Source organism: Nematolebias whitei, chromosome 5 (genome assembly GCF_014905685.2).
Source record: "Nematolebias whitei isolate Nwh7 chromosome 5, NemWhi1, whole genome shotgun sequence".
NCBI classification, from domain to species: Eukaryota; Metazoa; Chordata; class Actinopteri; order Cyprinodontiformes; family Rivulidae; genus Nematolebias; species Nematolebias whitei.
In genome coordinates, this window is record NC_056502.1 from 909444 (window position 1) to 919190 (window position 9747).

Here is a 9747-nt window from a genome sequence, read left to right on the forward strand (position 1 = left end):
TTTTTTTGAATGTCCAGAGGACCAGATTTAACTTTTTTAGATTTTTCTACCTGGATTATTGAGCATGCATCAGGAGATTAAGCTTCAACTTTTACTTTGCTGGCAATGTTGCAAGACACGACATGTATGGCAGTATGAATTGCATTTAAACAGGAATTACAGTAATTTTATTACATCTACTCAAATGTGCGCAATTAAGTATTTTGTGTGTGTGTGTTTAATTGCTCTTTGAGCTACTTTTGCATTTTACAAAGTAGCTACATGTTGTGCAGGTACAAAGCATACATTTGTATATATTTTTGTGTACATTTATTTTTTTATTGAAGCTATTTGACTAACTTTTTTTATTTTTATTCAATGTTTTACTAACAGAATAGTCAAGTAGCAACCTGTTTTATGTGCGATTTGCTATGTCAGTCAAATGTTCAATTTTGGAATAAAGAGGTGGAAATTAAAACATTAAGTTTTTTTTTTTTTTTTTTGCTGTTTCTTCGATTAATAGGAAAAATAATCAACAGATTAATCGATTATAAAAGTAATCGTTAGTTACAGTCCTACACTCTACTAGATCTCTACAAAGCTAATTGAACAAATCATTCTAAAGAGACCAATCAGGGCTTTAGATCACATTCATACACAAATGGGACATACATCAGAGGCAACAAGGGTTTCAGTGTCTTGCCCATGGACACTTCGACATGTGACTGCTGTTGGATTCGAACCCTCAACTCTTGCATTGGAGGACGACTGCTCTAACCACTCAGCCACAGCCGCCCAAGTACTCAATGTACAGACATAATATTGCTGTACTTGGGTGCATTGATAATAAAGCTTATTCTGATTAGCATGTTATAGTCCAGCACCATGCATGAAATATGCGCCTGCCTCGACAGCTCGTTCAGTAAATATTAATAGCAATATTAGAACTGGATCCAACTGGCGTGTCTTCCCAACACTGATGTCTGTCAGCAGCTACGTAAACGAGCCCTCAGTTTAAGGCAGGTTTTAATGTTTAGACAGTTCGCGAGTGGTTCTAGTTGACTGACCCTGTCAGCGCAGATAAATCTGGATCAGTAAAGAGGAACACAATGTTCTATTTTCAAACAATGGATCTAAGCTTGTCTTTGTTTTTGAACAGGTCTGCAGGTTTTGGACCAGCTGCAGGAAGCCCCTTGACCTCTGGGGGCCCTCCGGTCCTAACCAGGATGGCTCCTCCAGTGCCTCCTCGTCCCATCCTGCAGTCCTACCGTCCATCCTACAGCTCCTTCACCTCCTCCTACAGCCCCTATGGGAGCTCCTTCTATGGTGGCTACAGCCCCTATTCATACGGCAGCAGCTACAACCTGGGGGGGTACAGACACTTACCCCGCACAGAAGATGTGGCCCCCAGTCGGTTTGTGCAGCAGGCCGAGGAGAGCAGCCGCGGGGCCTTCCAGTCCATTGAAAGTATCGTCCAGGCCTTCACATCGGTCAGCATGATGTTGGATGCCACCTTTTCGGCAGTCTATAACAGTTTTCGAGCTGTTCTGGACGTGGCCAACCATCTGAGCCGGCTGCGTGCCGACCTCACCAGAGTTCTGTCAGCGTTTGCTTTGGTGCGCACACTGCGATACCTGTACCGCTGGCTGCGGCGCTTACTGAGGAGGGCCGACGGTGATGTTGAAGACTTGTGGGCCGACAGCGTGAGTGATGTTCTTGCTGCAGGTTCCTCCAAGAAGCCAAGCGTGAAATCCTGGCCCATCTTCCTGTTTTTTGCTGTGGTTCTGGGTGGTCCCTACCTCATCTGGAAGCTGCTCAGCTCCAGCTCAGGCCTCGAGGAAAACTGTAAGGCTTCCGCTTAATGTTTGGTTCTGGTTCTGATCCAGCTTGGAGAGAGCGTCTCCTGTCAAAGTTCCAGTGAAATGCTGATGACGCAACCAGAACACCAGTCTAAATTAACCACGTTAACTACGTGAAGGTCCTTTACCTGTGATCATGTTCTGTGTTCAGCCTCGAACTGGGCCAGCGGGGAGGAGGATCACGTCGTGGCCCGAGCTGAGTACGACTTCTCTGCTGCTTCTGACGAGGAGGTTTCTCTACGGGCAGGAGACGTTCTCAACCTAGCTCCTAAAGGTGAGGTTCTTCTGTGACAAGACCTCTGATGGGCTCTGATGGGTTTTGACGGGCTCCGACAGGTTCTGACGGGCTCCGACAGGTTCTGACGGGTTCTGTTAGAACGCTCTAGCTAAAAAGCTAAAGGCTCCTCTTCCCTCATGCTGACCCCCCCCCCCCCACACACACACACACACACACACACCTTCACTCAAAAACTGTTGATACAAGTTGTGCTCAGACATGTCTCTGTCTCCCGTCAACAAAAATCATGGATGAGATGAGCACCCTGCCATGGCAAGTTAACTAGGTGAAACACTGCCTTTAATATAATTTTGAGCAAACAAATAGTTGTTTTTAAGTGTTAATCTTGTTAAATTCTTGTTAAAGTCCTCCCATGCACGCTCCCGCGGCCACTATTTGGCAGCCCGTTGATTTTTGGCACACCACCGGGTCACATTTCCAGGTTGTCAGCGGTGATGCAAATCAAACGCGACGCGTTAGCGGTGAAGCATAACAGATTAAATGTATACGGCGAAGCGACATATTTATGGATTTTTTTTCCACATTTTTAGACATATGGACTGATACGACTTATAGGGCGGTGCGATGTGTACGGTGGAAAATACGGTAATTAAAAACTGGTCAGACAGAACAGGATTTTGAGGATGTCTTACTAAATTGTTACTCTCGATGCCATAGGTCAGAACCAGGTCAAGAGTGTGATAATGAGAGTGAGTAGACGTACGGACATTTTGGGTAAAACCAATTGACTCTTATTAAATTTTTAATTCAGTACGGTTTATTTATATAGCTCCAATTCACAACATACGTTGTCTCAGGGCACTGAACAGAAACATTTATATATAAAATAAGTTAACAGAAACATTCTTATTTAAAAAAAATTAATAATGTAACATTATTTATCTGAGGAGCAGCTTTGAGTTTAACTCCATCACTGAACTCTCATCTTGAACAAGCATGAAGGCGACAGTGGAAAGAAAAACTCCCTCTTGAGGAAGAAACCTTTAGCAGAATCAGGCTCAAGACAAGCGACTATCTGCTTCAACCGGCTGGGTTTGGTAGGAACAGATACACAATGGCAGGTCAAAAATCACATGTTAAGATAGAAATGGTCCATCCATCCATCCATCCATTTTCTTCCCCTTATCCGGGGTCGGGTCGTGGGGGTAGCAGCTTAAGTAGGGAGGCCCAGACTTGTCTCTCCCCAGCCACTTGGGCCAGCTCCTCCGGGGGGAATCCCGAAACGTTCCCAGGCCAGCCGAGAAATGTAGTCCCTCCAGCGTGTCCTGGGTCTTCCTCTGGGTCTCCTCCCGGTGGGACGTGCCCGGAACACCTCACCAGGGAGGCGTCCAGGAGGCATCCTAACCAGATGCCCGAGCCACCTCAACTGGCTTCTCTTGACGTGGAGAAGCAGCGGCTCTACTCTGAGTCCCTCCCGGATGATCAAGCTTCTCACCCTATCTCTAAGGGAGAGCCCAGACACCCTACAGAGAAAACTAATTTTGGCCGCTTGTATCCGAGATCTCGTTCTTTCGGTCACAACCCAAAGCTCATGACCATAGATGAGGGTAGGAACGTAGATCGATCAGTAAATTGAGAGTTTCGCCTTTTGACTCAGCTCTCTCTTCACCACGACAGACCTGTACAGCGCCCATTTCACTGCAGACGCTGCACCTATCCGCCTATCGATCTCACGCTCCATTTTTCCCTCACTTGTGAACAAGACCCTAAGATACTTGAACTCCTCCACTTGGGGCAGGACCTCCTCCCTGACCCAGAGAGGGCATTCTACCCTTTTCCGGCTCAAGACCAGGGCTTCGGATTTGTAGGAGCTGATCTTCATCCAGGCTGTGTCGCACTCGGCTGCGAACCGCTCCAGCGAAAGCGGTAGATCACAATCTGATGAAGCCAACAGGACTACATCATCTGCAAAAAGCAGAGATGCAATCCTAAGGCCACCAAAACAGATCTCCTCAACACCTGGGCTGCGCCTAGAAATTCTGTCCATAAAAGTTATGAACAGAATTGGTGACAAAGGGCAACCATGGCGGAGTCCAACTCTCACCGGAAACGAGTCTGACTTACTGCTGGCAATGCGGACCAGGCTCTGTCACCGGTCATACAGGGACCTAACAGCCCGTATCAAAGGGCCCGGTACCCCATACTCCCAGAGTACCCACCACAGGGTTCTCGAAACTATTATGAAAATAGTTCCAAGCAGAGTTTACGTCATCAGTTAATAGAATACGATGCCAGTCAAAGTGAGACAGATCCCAGAGGAATGACTGTTCACAAAAACGTTTCGGATCCCTTTTTTGATTAATCTGGGCTTAGAAGGTGGAAGTTTAATATCTCTGAGAGTCGCTGTCGCACAATGATCACTCAAAATGTCAGCGAATACACCTTTACCAGGGAATTTGTGAGGCATATTTGTTAGAAACTGGTCTGATATGGAAGACTTTTCAGGACGGTTTTTGTTTAATCTTGTCGGAGAGTTGATCAATTGGGTTAGATTGAGAGACAGGCAACATTCCTTGAATTTATCACAGAGGGGGGTTGACTTATCCCAGTCAATGTTGAAATCTCCAGCCAAAAAGATCTCTTTGAATTTTAAATTACCAAGAAATTCCATCAGGGAGGACAGAGCCTCGGGTGTTGCTGAGGGAGGACGATAACACACTACAGATAAAATCTGGCCTCCATTCAAAGTGATGTTTACAGCTAAGGCTTCAAACTGGTTTGGAATTGTTTTAGAAGACACAAGACTAACAACCAGAGAATCTCTGATGTAAATAGTAACTCCCCCCCGCACTTTTTTGACGATCACAGCGACAGATGTTAAATCCATTGATTACCAGGTCATTTATTCAGTACAGATTTGTTGAGCCAGGTTTCAGGGATGCAGATTACATCTGCCCCAGAAGAACTGATCAGAATTTTCAAGGCAACAAGTTTTCTCAGAAGGCTACGTGCGTTTACATGCAGAAAATGAAGTCCTGACACGTTTTTAAAGTCATTTGGTGTCCTATAAATAGTGGGGGGTCCAGGATTGGGCTGAATCCCTGACAGCTTTAACAACATTATCAGACATTTTCTTGATTTTTTCGTGACTAATGTGTAATTACAGGAGTTAACAGTGTGAAAATTAGCCCCCATAATCAAACCATGAGAAACTTTTATGAAGACTTGATCATTCAGAACCCAAAAACAGTGAAAGTTGCAGTGATGGGCAGATCCAGGTGTATTAACAAGATTCAGTGACTCCAGATAATCTGAGATTTGAAAATAATGACAATAATATGAATGATGCAGAAAAGTCTCAGACCATAAAACTTCACAAATCAAATGGGCAAACAAACCCGACGAGGTGGCCCAACTGCAGTTTGAGTTGGGCTGAGGGGGGCTCCAGCCCCCCTGCAAAGATGGATGGATGCTCCCATGGGAAACAGAAGCTGGGTCCAGAACCAACAGGCAGAAACAGATTATTAGCAGCAAATAGAGCGAGCTGCCAGAAAATCCTCCTGAAATGAAAGGCATGATCCTAGCTCGTTTCAGGTCAACAGGACAACAACGTGATCCGAAATAAAAATAATTATTATCCAGGTGAGTTTGGATGGAGGCCTGCAGCAACTCCGATGTAAACTCCGAACTTCTCTCGAGCGCCACGCAGCCCTGCTCCTCCACGTTGCTCCTCCGCTTCCCTGCACATCACTTCCGCACCCGACAGCACAAGAGGCACCCCCGGTGAAAAACGAGACTTATCGGAGAGGCTGAGGCTGAAGTCGTCACTGGTCTGGTCCGGTTCCGCTCCAGTCCGGCTCCGGCGCACCACAGCTCGAGAGACGAAGAGGCTGAAATTGTCCCTGGCCCGGTTCTGCTTCAGTCCGGTTCCGGTGGCGCTTCAAACATCGGAGCGTCTACTCCAGGTGGACACAGCGATTCCACGGAGGTAGACAGTCCTTCGTTAAAAGTGACGGGCTGCTCACTGAAGCTGAGACCGGCTCTGTTGAAGACGAAGTCCCCCACAGCCACCTTCTGGCTGTGGGGGACTGGTCCAGTTCGGGGGACACAGGTACACTTCCTCCACACCAATGAAGACACCACGAGGGCCAGTCCAGCAGAAAACCAGCGAAATGCCACCCGGTGATTCTTGTCGGAATCAGGTAGAACCACAAAGGTCCAGATGAGAAGTTTGTTTTTGTTGGGGTCCAGAGAGAGAGAAAAAACACCGGACCTTCGTGCGACGACTCCCCAGCTCGAGGGGTCACCTGGCCGGCAGGGTGCGCTCAGAGTTACCGGTGGCGTGGGAGCGGCCGGTCCTGGACCAAAATATATTTTTGGACGGTCCCGTCCGGCTCTCTGAGTCACTGAACACCGAATTCGGTTGGAAGGGGGACCAACTTTAGTCCAGTTCGAAAAACTGGTCAGTTTCATAACAAGACTGTAGAGAAGCCGGAGGGAGCTGCCGTCCATCAGCAGTGCTGACATCAGAAGTGTAATTGAAAAGTGAAGTGTAAGTGAAATGTAAACAAAATGTTATGAATATTGGTCCCCAACCGAACAGAGTCTTTTAGACTATCAGGTGTGAAAACAACCTAAATCAAGTGTATGTCCCTGTTGATGAGTTGGACCAACAACATTTTGCACAAGGTTGAAAGATTATCAGATTTAGAAACTCCTGCACCAAAGGCTTGTTAGGACAGCAAACATGTACATTAGAGTCTCCCAGGATCAAGACCCTGTCGTAGTTGAACAGTATTCCAGACAGAAAGTCAGAAAATTCACTTATGACATTTTTGTTGTACGAGGGTGGCCTGTAGATCAGGCCGCACAGTGTTGGGTTGGAGCGGCCCAGCTCAAAATACAGCAGTTCGAAACTCTGAAATTTCACAGCCTGTAGCTGTCTGCAGTTCCAGAGCTTTTTAAAAACTGTTAATAATCCACCACCCCTACCAGAAGTCCTTTGAACATTAAAAAAGGCACAATCCACCGGCAAAAGTTCAGAAAAAACACTTAACTCACCAGGGACAAGCCAGGTCTCTGTAACAAACATGAAGTCCAGTCCATTGGAGCAGAAAAAGTCATTTAAGATGAAGGTTTTATTTGCCAGTGACCTCACTTTCAACAGAGCAATCTTAGTAGGACCAGTAGATGAAGGAAAAGCTAAGCACGGAGCACAGATCAGCTGTTTTAGATTTTTGGAGTTTGAACCGCGCCTCCGAGGACCAGAAATGTCGCAGCTGTGCACGTGCCTGCAGCGCGGGCCAGGTTCGACTACGGGGATCAGGCAGGACCCAACAGGATCAACGAAGCACCCGGACAGGCGAATATCCAGGAGATGGTCGGCAGGAGATGATGCAGCAGACAGTCCGGAGTTGGTTAATTTCCACTGGAGATGACCAAAACCACCGCGGCTGCGCTGCGCGCGCAGTGTCAGCCTCATGGACAGAGATGGGAAGTTGTTTCCATAAGAGAGGAGCCTGATAACTGATAGCTCTGCCTCCCATTCTGTTTTTGTAAATTCTAGGAACCACAAGTAAACCTGCAGCCTGAGAGCCAAGTGCTCCGTTAGGAAAATATGGAACAATAAGATCTGTAATATAAGATGGAGCTAGGTTGTTGAGAGCTTTGTGTTTGTCTCCACCTGGATTTAACTGAGCAAACAGGTCCGAGCTTCCTATTGGATAATTACTGCACGGACGATTATCTTTCAGCTGCAACAAGTTATTTAACCCCAACTGGTGCAATGAGTTGCTTCTCATTTCTTAAACAACCATGTGGAAAGACTCATGGTGTGGTCTTGGAAAAGATGTCAGTCTGTTTGAGAAGGGTCAAATCATTGGCATCAAGCAGAGAAAACATCTAAGGAGATTGCAGAAACTACTAAAACTGATTTAAGAACTGTCCAACACATTATTATAAACTGGGAGGATAGTGGGAACATATCTTCTTCAAGGAAGAAATGTGGCCGGAAAAAAAATCCTGAATGATCGTGATCGGTGATCATTTAAACATTTGGTGAAATCAAACGGAAGAAAAACACCAGCGGCACTCAGGGCTGTGTTTAATAGTGAAAGTAAGAACATTTCCACACACACAATTTGAAGGAACTCAAGGGACTGGGACTGAACAGCTGTGTAGCCTTAAGAAAACCACTAACCAGTGAGGCTAACTGGAAAAAAAGGCTTCAATTTGCTAGAGAGCATAAAGGTTGGACTCTGGAGCAATGGAAGAAGGTCATGTGGTCTGAGTCCAGATTGACCCTGTTCCAGTGATGGTGCATCAGGGTAAGAAGAGAGGCAGGTGAAGTGATGCACCCATCATGACTAGTGTCTAGTCATCAATGAAAGATCTTGGTGAAAAATTAATTCAACACTGGATGAAACAGATCTTGTGACATTGCAGAAGTTAATCGAAACAGTGACACAGTGAATGCATGCCGTAATCAAAGCTAAAGGCGCTCCAACCAAATATTGGTGTGTGACGAAGTCCACGCTCGATAATCCATGTATACAATCCAACATTTTTCAGTCAGGTCATCTGGACCTTTGGAGTAAGCTGTTGGGGGAAGAATCAGTTTTGTTGTGTGTTTCCTTGACTGATGAAGCCTTCCGGACCGAAGGCGAAGCGTTTCAGCACAAAAACAAAGAAACTGTCCAGATGACCTGACTGAAAAATGTTGGATTAGTGTGTGACTTTTTTTTTTTTTTGGTGGCAATTTTTTTTTTGTTCAGGCAGTGTATAAGGTAAAGAGTATTGGTCCAAGCACTGAACCCTGAGGAACTCCATGACTAACTTTGCTGTATGAAGAATATTCATTGTTTATATTTACAAACTGGAATCTATCAGATATGATTTAAACCAATTTAGAACACTTGGAAACACTGTTTCATTTCAATATGTACTTGTGCATAGTTAAAATGACAATAAAACCTCTGACTCTGACTCTAGAACCGTTCCTGTAATTCCCATATCATATTCAATTATTTATATTTAGACCTCAGTGCATCATATCAAATGCAGCACTGAGGTCTAAATTGATTTACTTATTCAAATAATTAAAAAAGATGTACCATCCACAGTTCTTAACATTTTCTGTCCTTTGGTCTTTAGAGCAGCAGCCCCGGGTGCGAGGCTGGCTGCTGGCCAGCGTAGACGGTCGGACAACTGGACTCGTCCCCGCCAACTACGTGAAAGTCCTCGGCAAGAGAAGAGGCCACAAGACCACAGAGGTCCACGGGCTTGTCCAGAACCCATCGTCCTTTGAAACAGGAGCCCAAGATCAGATCCAAGACCTCTATCCAGCCTCCAACACCGCTTCCGCAGAGCAGCTGCTGGAGTCTGTGTTTGCAGGACCCCCAGAAACCCCTGGACCCCAAAGAAGCCCAATTTCCTTTGAGGCCAGAACCTCAGACCTCAACAGATGCTGAACCTTCCTGAGAAGACTGACCTGTGGTGACTGTGCCCGTCGGTGTAGCCATACAGCAAGAACCACTCCGGACTGGTTCTGTTTTTGCTGGTTCCTGATTAAGATCTTGACTTCAGCTGAAACTGGTTTCTGACAGCTTCAGTTTTTATCCTTCCTTCTGTCACAGTTTGGTTCTGGTCCAGTGATGGTCCAGTGGTGGTCCA

The 9747-nt window shown here is 46.0% G+C and overlaps 2 protein-coding genes across 2 annotated transcripts in view; both read left to right on the forward strand.

Annotated features, from left to right (window-relative positions):
- pex13 (peroxisomal biogenesis factor 13) overlaps positions 1 to 9734 on the forward strand; it is a 12165-nt gene extending 2431 nt beyond the window's left edge. Inside the window, exons 2-4 of the mRNA XM_037676667.1 lie at positions 1139 to 1824; positions 1990 to 2112; positions 9229 to 9734. Coding sequence (XP_037532595.1) covers positions 1139 to 1824; positions 1990 to 2112; positions 9229 to 9545 — 1126 coding nt within the window. The 3' untranslated portion in view covers positions 9546 to 9734. The remainder of the gene's footprint in view (positions 1 to 1138; positions 1825 to 1989; positions 2113 to 9228) is intronic.
- Positions 1 to 9747, forward strand: part of LOC119409593 (DNA-directed RNA polymerase III subunit RPC7-like) — a 37495-nt gene that overhangs the window by 12622 nt on the left and 15126 nt on the right. The gene's annotated exons all lie outside the window — the stretch shown is intronic.